The 10,000-nt window shown below is 41.0% G+C and overlaps 2 protein-coding genes across 2 annotated transcripts in view; both read right to left on the bottom strand.

The window, feature by feature from the left end:
* Positions 1-668: 668 nt before the first annotated feature.
* On the bottom strand, positions 669-8,438 carry plcxd3 (phosphatidylinositol-specific phospholipase C, X domain containing 3). The gene is made up of 3 exons (XM_027171002.2): positions 8,225-8,438; positions 3,929-4,637; positions 669-3,045 (listed from the first exon to the last, which is right to left on the bottom strand). The coding sequence occupies exons 1-3, from the start codon at positions 8,325-8,327 to the stop codon at positions 2,886-2,888; spliced, it is 972 nt and encodes a 323-aa protein (XP_027026803.1). The 5' UTR covers positions 8,328-8,438; the 3' UTR covers positions 669-2,885.
* Positions 8,439-8,576: 138 nt separating this feature from the next.
* oxct1a (3-oxoacid CoA transferase 1a) overlaps positions 8,577-10,000 on the bottom strand; it is a 24,044-nt gene continuing 22,620 nt past the window's right edge. Inside the window, exons 14-17 of the mRNA XM_027171076.2 lie at positions 9,898-9,987; positions 9,736-9,816; positions 9,077-9,178; positions 8,577-8,886 (exon numbers count right to left, since the gene is read on the bottom strand). Of these exons, the coding sequence (XP_027026877.2) occupies positions 8,851-8,886; positions 9,077-9,178; positions 9,736-9,816; positions 9,898-9,987 (309 nt within the window). The 3' untranslated portion in view covers positions 8,577-8,850. The remainder of the gene's footprint in view (positions 8,887-9,076; positions 9,179-9,735; positions 9,817-9,897; positions 9,988-10,000) is intronic.

Here is a 10,000-nt window from a genome sequence, read left to right as displayed (position 1 = left end):
TTAGGGCCAAGGGTTAAGTGTCAGTAATCAGGTTAATGAGGGTTTAATGTACATTTGTATGCAGGTCCTGTGATGTAATAAACACTATGATGATATTGGATGATTTACAACAGTGAATTTCTCCTAACATTAAATTACTACATATTAAATAACATTTATGTCCTCGGTCCTCTTCAGTGCTTTATGGCTAATGAGGAAAGAGCTTCTGCATCAGGTCGGGATTCGAACAGTCACCTCTTATAGTCTGAGGACGAATGTGAAAACACGATCGGCTGCCAAAAGGCTGCACAATACAGCTGCTTCCTTACTGTTTCTGCCAACTTTGAATTGCTGTAATTCAAAAAATATGGACTGAGTCCATGATGGACTATTATGTGTTCCAAACCAAACCAATCTGCAGGACCACTGAACATGTTGCCTTTGATGCTGGCATTTATTTAAATGAAGCTTTGTTTGCACTTCAATAGATCCCAGATGTTCTTACTTTGATTTTGTGTTTTATTTCCTTGCAAAAATCCTGCTAGCATGTGCTATGCTAACACTAGCATTTGTTTATTGTTGCTTATTTGTGCATTGTTTAAAATGTATGTTTAAAATAATTAAAAGTATTTTTCCCTAACAGTCGATTGTTAATGAATGTTAAATAAACAGCAAGACAATCTCAAAACTGCATTATTTACATTTATATTTATTTACACCAGATTCATAAGCGTTCACTTATTTTTGAATGTTCATTGTAACACCTACAAATTTACATTACATTACATAAATTACAAATAAGTGTCAGATTTTGACTCCTGCAGTAACATGCAGTATAACACTCGAACAACACCTGACGATCCATCCACACACTGACATCTTGAGTGATTGTCATTACATCATATATAAATATATATAATGCACATTAGTTACATGAGTCGCAGTTTTCAGCTGTTCCATTTGGATGAATGATTCTGAACAAACGGAGTAATTACAGAAAATCTAAATAACAAAATCTGTAATAAAATAAATTAGAACAAGGACAGAGGTTTAGACATTGTTTACAATATGAACACATAAACCTTACATCCAACATTCTTTCTGAAATGATGGGACCAGATAAGACCTATGGGGTAAAAGGGCAACAAGGGCAGTCTAGATTGGGTATGGTGGTAGTAGACTTAAGCTCTTGTAGAGGGAACTTGTCACCTTGGGTAGCGAGTTGGAAGTTTTCATTAGAAGTTAGAATATAGTCTTGGATGAAGAGATGGAACCTTGGTTAGATAGCAGTCTTTGGCAGGGACCAGCAGTTTGTGTTAGGAAAGTAGTAGCTCTGGTCATGGGAGTAGCAAATCAAGCCAGAGATCTCTGTGCCGGTCCCAAGACGGGATAAATAGAGAGGGTTGCATCAGGAAGGGAATCTGGCATAAAATATGCCAAACTTAAACAGGCAAATTTTCATTGTGAATTCTATGAAGGTAATTGTGAGAGAGTAGAGGATGCCGAGGATGGAGGTAGGTGAAAACAGGCGATCGGCTGTGGCAATCCCTAAAGGGAAAAGTAACAAGAAGAAGAAGGGGTCATGGGAATAGCAGCCTTAGATAGTGGGAACCCTTTATTAGGGGATTAGTAGAATTGATTGAGGGGTCAAAGATAGGGGTTAGCAGTCTGAGTTGATGTGGGAGATGTCTTGGTTAGGGGACTAAATGTCTCGGTTGGGGGAATCAGACTGGTAATGGTACTAGTAGGTGTGGTTAGGGATGTAGCAGTCATGGTAAAGGGACATTGTAGTCATTGAAAGGGAGAATAAGACTAGCAGTTTTGGATGGAGGTAACAGTCTTGGATGGGGGATGAGCTCTAACACCAGGATGTACTGCATTATCAGATATGAAATTAAATATAAAACTGTACCAAATATCATTTTAGCAATATCACACTGTGATAATAAAATCTCAGAATAGATATATTGTTAATACAATGCTAAAGAGATAGAAAAAAATCATGACATCAAACCACAAAAAACCACAAAAATAATGACATCAGACCACATTTCCAGGTGCATTACATTCCTCGAAATATGTTAAAAATGTAAAAAACCCTGAATAAAGAGGTGTAAATAAAGGAATAGTGTGATGCAATGACATCAGCAGAGTAACACGATTATATCACTAAACATTTAATACTGAAGTCTAACCTGATGTTTGTGGCATGACAGATCATTTTGGACAGAATTTACACATCATCATACACAACACCAACACTACAGCAGTTAAAGCTACAACCATCACATCCACCATACACACAACATTTATTCACTGTGAAATGCAGTAGTATGAAACTGATCAGAAGCTAATGCACTATTTATTAATGCTGCAGACGGTAAAGTAAAATAATGTTTAGAATAATAATAAATCATTTCCATCATTGCAGCCCAAACCAGACACACAGTAGGCATGTACAAATATCACACATTTATATCATGACATAGTAAATCCCACCTCTATTAACTGTTCATAGCCTTCAGAGACACTGATCTGGTTTATATCCGTCTCTCATCCAGGAGACACAACGAAATCATTGTCTTCTCCGAGAGCAAAGGTGACGATGTTCCTTCAAATCTGTCCACAATACAGACCTACAGATGACCTTCTTTATGTTGTGAAAGTAACTTCATCTCCACTAGCTAGGCTCCTCCTGATTGGCTGTGCTGTTTCAGTCTCTATGGTAACAAAATTGTGGGTGTGAAATTTAAAGATATGTCAACAAGTACACATTATTCCTGTCTTGCGAATTTCAGAAATTCATGCCCTTCTTTTTATTAGCCCTAAAAACCACAGAGGAAGGCGATGGTTTTAAAACAGAAACTAAAACCAGAAAATAATAAGTGCAATTTGAAGGCGGGGCTTCAGGTGGCATCTTCTTCATCATCTTCGCCAAGATAATAATTAAGAGTAATAACAGCACTTATGAAATCGCCAAGCTCCACAAAATCAGCCGTGATGATGTTAACACCACTTTCGCCTGGACGCTGAGACCGAATCCACTGCATCATCCCTGGAAGAGCTCTGTGGGAAAAACACGGAAAATCAGCTGGTGTAGATAATGGGGTAGCAGTCTGAGATAATGGGGTGGCAGTCTGAGATAATGGGGTAGCAGTCTGAGATAATGGGGTAGCAATCTGAGATAATGTTGTAGCAGTCTGAGATAATGTTGTTGCAGTCTGAGACAATGGGGTGGCAGTCTGAGATAATGGGGTGGCAGTCTGAGATAATGGTGTGGCAGTCTGAGATAATGGGGTAGCAGACTGAGTTAATGGGGTAGCAGTCTGAGTTAATGGGGTAACAGTTTGAGATAATGGGGTGGCAGTCTGAGATAATGGGGTGGCAGTCTGAGATAATGGGGTAGCAGTCTGAGTTAATGGGGTAGCAGTCTGAGTAAATGGGGTAGCAGTCTGAGTTAATGGGGTATCAGTTTGAGTTAATGGGGTGGCAGTCTGAGATAATGGGGTGGCAGTCTGAGATAATGGGGTAGAAGTCTAAGTTAATGGGGTAGCAGTCTGTGATAATGGGGTAGCAGTCTAAGTTAATGGGGTAGCAGTCTGAGATAATGGGGTAGCAGTCTGAGTTAATGGGGTAGCAGTCTGAGATAATTAGGTAGCAGTCTCACTTAAAGGGGTGGCAGTCTGAGATATTGGGGTAGCAGTTTGAGTTAATGGGGTCTGAGATAAAGCAGTCTGAGATAATGCAGTCTCAGTTAATCAGATAGCAGTCTCAGTTAATGGGGTAACAGTCTGAGTTAATGGGGTAGAAAAGATTTAGATTAACTACCTTTCCCCTTCTGCCTTGTCACATAAGCACTCAGTTAATCTAAATCAACCATCTAAGTCAAGAGGAGATGTTGCCTTTGGACACGGGGTGCAGGGTAAATAATGTAATCCTCCTTGCCTACCTCTCTGTGATGGTCTCTCTAAGTCCACTGGTGACTCCTTTCATCACTGTGCTCGCTTTAGGTGTCAGAACAACCTGGGAAACAAAAAATGTCCCTTTCCGTCTGCGCTCGGTCAGTGACATCTGGAGGAACTGAATGAGTTTTTCTGGGTCAGTGGTGTTGGCCCATGGAGATGGCATCATCTGACCCGGCCATAGAAATGGCACCTCCAGGGCCATTGGGCTGTGATAAAACACCAACACCTGGTACTCTTTCTCCCATAAATACTTCAGACTCAATTCCTCAGCAAAAACCACGGGACAGAGACGATCTCCAAACACAGTGTGAAGCATCTGAACCAACTTTTCATGATGCAGGTTCTGCACACCGTAAAAATGATTAAAGTCCAAAAAGACGATTTCGCGAGCATGGGAGGCGAGAAAAGCACTGATCTGTTCCAAACCTTCACGTACTGTGGCACTAAAGAGCCCATGGGCAAAGTACAGCTCATTCTCAGGATCTCGGGGTTTAGTAGAGATGCGAAGGTCAAAAAAACGGATCCCAGCCTCTAACTGGCTGGAAAAGTTCATGGTTTGAGTTGCGAGCCACTTCCTCATCAGCTTTTTAGCCACCGCTCCAAAAACTGAGACAAAATTCTGCACTGTTTCGGGTTGTTCAGGTCCAACAGGAGATGCTTCATCAATGTAAAAGCTGAAAGAGTCATGGGATCCTGCAGGAGGTGAGGAATGTTAACAATTTAGGGAATGTTTGATTTCTGTTTGGTCCTAACTATAAATCACCCTAAACTCATGTCCCTAACAGTCCTCAGTGCCTGACAGCAACCCCAGCTTTAGTCTCTATTCTGTCTGATCTCCCCGAGAACAAAACCTAAAGCAAACTAGCATTATCCCTATGGATTAGCACTGACTAGCATTATCCCTATGGATTAGCACTGACTAGCATTATCCCTATGGATTAGCACTGACTAGCATTATCCCTATGGATTAGCACTGACTAGCATTATCCCTATGGATTAGCACTGACTAGCATTATCCCTATGGATTAGCACTGACTAGCATTATCCCTATGGATTAGCACTAACTAGCATTATCCCTATGGATTAGCACTAACTAGCATTATCCCTATGGATTAGCACTGACTAGCATTATCCCTATGGATTAGCACTGACTAGCATTATCCCTATGGATTAGCACTGACTAGCATTATCCCTATGGATTAGCACTGACTAGCATTACCCCTATGGATTAGCACTGACTAGCATTATCCCTATGGATTAGCACTGACTAGCATTATCCCTATGGATTAGCACTGACTAGCATTACCCCTATGGATTAGCACTGACTAGCATTATCCCTATGGATTAGCACTGACTAGCATTATCCCTATGGATTAGCACTAACTAGCATTATCCCTATGGATTAGCACTGACTAGCATTATCCCTATGGATTAGCACTGACTAGCATTATCCCTATGGATTAGCACTGACTAGCATTATCCCTATGGATTAGCACTGACTAGCATTATCCCTATGGTAATCCTAACCATAAACCCTAGCCTACTTTGGCCCCTTAATGTTTTCCCATATCTCTAACATAGACTTGCATTTTTCTTACAGAATCCTCAAATCCTTATTTCAACATATAAGCCTTAACCTTAACCTCGACCGACCCCTGACCCTTTTGTCCTTCACTCTAACGCTTCATGCAGTGTAGCCTATCCATCGGCCCTTACAGTAGCTTGTCAACCTAAACCAATCCCCTTCCCCAATCCCATACGCTCCTTTAGCCCCTACCATGTCACTCACACTAACCCTGAGCCTTCATCAAGGTTCATATGCTAATCAATAACTCTGATCTTTAGCTGCTAGCTCTGTCTACTAGAACTTAATCAAATCAAATTAACTCAATACTGTTTGAGTTTCATTCCAATCAGATTAACAGATGCCCCGCCCCTTTTCGGTGTTCTACCGAAATCCGACCGTTTGATATTTCAACAGAATAGTTTATTCCTCTGGTCTGGTTTATGGCAGTAAGCTATAGATAAATGTTATTAATAATAAGGACCATTTGCTCAGAGGAAATCAGGCTGGAGACTAAACTCAAGTCTGTTCTCCGCTTTACGTTTTTACTGCCGTCTCTTACCGAGTCTAACACATCGAGCTCCGTGTAAATCAATATACAAAATGAATTTATAATATAATTATTATTCCCAGCAGCTCGTCTGAAGGCAGTCAGTAGAACAGTGAGGTGATTTCGCTGCCTCTCAGACTCTTATTCAGATTATTCTAACAATAACACTGAACTGAACACTGGCTAAACCGAGAGCTGATGATCAGAACAGAGAATGAAACGTCGTTATCCTGCTGCAGTGTAGAAGAGACTGAGGAAGAAAAACAGGCTAAATGACTTATTTAAACTATACAGGAATCCAAACCCTCGTGATTTGACTAAATCTTTAATGAAACAGAATACAATATTCTTCTAAAGGAGGAATTTCTGATTAAATTAACTAACACTTAACATTTTGGACCCCATCAGAACCTCATGTCTCATGTGAGGCAGGTAAAGACGAGGCATCAAATGACTCAAACGAGACCTTTCAGCATCATGACTGTGCAAATTTCATCCTGCAGTCGTTTAATCGACTCATTTACCTTCGGGGATGCAGCCAGACAGAAATCCCTCAGATTCTGAGTGAAAGTGCAGGATTAGAGGACGAGCAGTGGGACGTGAATTAACCCTTAAATCTGTTCTGTACAGTGAATGTGGAAATGTTAGTGTTTGACTGGTGTTAAAAAACAGCTAGTGTGTGTAAATGATTCTATATGTAGTGTTTAATTCTGTTGTGGGAAATATCTTTATAAACAGTGTGTGTGTGTGTGTGTGTGTGTGTGTGTGTGTGTGTGTGTGTGATAACAATGTTCTAACAACAGATCAATCCACAAAACGAATTGTTATGATGTTTATCAGACAAGCCTAATCTCACCTATTACATCACAGATAGGGGCGGGGCTAAAGTGGGCTAAAACACATTCTCTAATAAAACGGATTAGTTTGAGAAACATTTCGTGTAACTAGCTGATTTTTCTCGTTAAAATAAACACTCTGTACATCTAAACTGTAAATTTACTGTAAACCCTTTTGGGTGCTGTTTGATTTGGGGCGTTATAACAGACACCTGAGTTTGTTTCTCATCAGATATTCAGTGAGCTCTGATTAGTTAAAAACATACGTGTTATTAATGCGTTATAGATAATGTGTTAGAATCATATCATGTTTATCATACAATACATACAGGATTTGTGTTTGCTGTGTGTTTTAAATGAATGTTATTTAGAGAAACGAAGCAACAATTTGCTTTTTATATATATCTTTTTTTCACTGTCTCACACACACACACACACACACACACACACACACACACACACACACACCCTCCTCCAGTAGTCTTTGAAAAAAAATAGAAAACTCATTAGACGTTAGACATCTGAGATGCTGCATGAGCTCATCATTTGTGCTCGCACACGCACGCACGCACGCACGCACACACGCGCACACACACACACACACACACACACACACACACACACACACACACGTTCTTCTCTTGTGTTATTGGCCCTGAAGCAACAAGTGCCATCTCAGATCTTTATTTTTCACCTTTAATAGAACACGCACACACACACACACTCACACAGACAGACACACACTCACACACACACAGACACACACACACACACACCCACACTAGAATATATATCAATAATACCTAAGATGACGTAATAAACTAAGTTTGAGTAGAATATACTATAAATAATCAGCTCCTGTTACATGTCTAAATGACACGTGCATCACTTTTCTCCTCCTTTCACGTGCATTTTAGGACATTTTTTATCGTCCATTCTCATGACGCTGCATCTATTTTCCCTACTCGTCCACGCATGCGTAATCTCTTACATTTTTATTGCATTTTTATCTATTGCTTTATTACTCTTTTCATCCCCCTCCCTCTGTTCACGTGCAACACCACCACACTTTCAGCTTCTCTTTCTCTCTCTCTCTCTGTTTATCTCTCCATCTCTCTTTCTCTGTCTTTCTCTCTCTGTCTATCTCTCCATCTCTCTCTCTCTCTCCATCCCTCTTTCTCTGTCTCTCCATCTCTCTTTCTCTGTCTCTCTCTCTCTCACTCACTCACTCACACACACACACACACACACACACACACACACTGCATCCCATCCCTTTCTCCCTAAATGCACCATGTATTATCTCTGGCTGGAGCATCATGTGTCTCACCCGGTATGGCGAGGTTGGTGAGCGGAAGCGCGTGCAGGTTAGCGGGCAGGTTCGCCATCCAGTCCGCGTGGCGCAGCTCCCCTTTACCGTGAGACGAAGCCATGTCGCGCTCAGAACAGCTAAACTCTCCTCAGTCCGGTGTCTGTCCGCGCGCCTCGTCGTTCTGTCCGTCTCTCATCCTCTCTCCTAACGCTCCCGATGTACATCCGCCTCACCACACCCTCCCTCTCTCCCCCCCCCCTTCTTTATCTCCCTCCTCCCAATATATCATATGGGCTAAAATAAACAAATAAATAAATAAATCCGGGTATTCCATCATATATAAACAGTCAAAAATAAGACAGAACTCTGATTCCTGTACATCAGTAACATTTATTATGAGCTGCAGATTTTGGACAAAACACTGATAATCACACCCTCATCATCCTCATTATTATCATCATCCTCATTATTATTATTATTATTATTATTGGAGCATGAAATGATACAGTTAAAAATCTTTACATTTCTTTGCTTTTCTCAGTAACCGACTGCATGAACTACTGCATATTTTAATTTTCTCTTTTAATCCTTAATAAACTCCTTCATTTTTATTAATTAATAATAATTAATTAATTAATATTTGTTCAGATCTGCTGCATGGGCTTCAGGTCAGCAGAAACCTGTAGAGGAGAACAGAGAGATGTTAGCTGCAGTTTGCTCAGAACCTCCTTTATTAAGATGATCCATATTTATTATTGAGTCATTATAATTATTATCCTGTTTGTATGAGAGTAAATGGGATGAGGAGGAGGAGGAGGAGGAGGAAGAGTATAAGAGTGAGAGAGGCATTTCCCTGCATGCATCACTCACCTCAAAATCAGTTCCTGTACACTCCCTGATGTCATCAGGCGTAAGCTCCTCCCACACCTCGATCAGAGTCAGTCCTTTATCCTTATCCACATCAAACACAGCCTGAGAACACAGAGCACTCGGAGCGTTACAGCCTGACGTCCATGTTAAAGTGCTTGTGTTTAAGTCAAAGTGTTTTGTAGTCAATCAGAGTTCAGCCAGTTGGCCAACAATAAGGAAAACGTGAAAACATCAGTAACCTTGAGTCATGCTAATGCTAGCCCCGTGCATGCACACACACACACACACACACACACACACACACACACACACACCATGTGCAGAGTAACTAATGCTATTAGTTCTGATTTGATTGGAAGAAACACAGAGACAAAAACATCTGATCATTGTCTCTGCTCTTCAGTGTGTGTATGTGTGTGTGTGTGTGTGTGTGTGTGTGTGTGTGTGTGTGTGTGCGTACACCAGAACGTACATGTTAGCTTTAAATGTTAATGTGAGCTGTAGCATATGCTAACTTGTATAATGTATCCAGTCAGTTATACAGTGTAAATAAATCTGTGATTAAGTGGGCGTGGCCTGTTTGTGTGAAGGCTACAATTGTGCTTATTGCAGTGTTTTTTCTGAGAGAGTAAACAGGAAGTGACATCACCACACCTCACCTTCTCAGTGATGATGCGATCCACACAATGTTTCCCAGTCAGGGGCAGACTGCACTTGTCCAGGATCTTGTGTTTCCCTCCCTGAGATCACAATAACGATCACAATAACAATCACAATCACGCTGGTTATAACTGGTTGCCATGGAAACCTCCCCCCCCCACCTTGGCTGAGTGTTCCATCGTCACCACCACTTTAGTCCCAGCGCTGGCCACCAGATCCATTGCTCCTCCCATTCCCTTCACCATCTTACCCTGAAACACACAC

The sequence above is a fragment of the Tachysurus fulvidraco genome, chromosome 14, assembly GCF_022655615.1.
Source record: "Tachysurus fulvidraco isolate hzauxx_2018 chromosome 14, HZAU_PFXX_2.0, whole genome shotgun sequence".
Lineage (NCBI taxonomy): Eukaryota > Metazoa > Chordata > Actinopteri > Siluriformes > Bagridae > Tachysurus > Tachysurus fulvidraco.
This window is presented reverse-complemented; position numbering and strand designations above follow the sequence as displayed.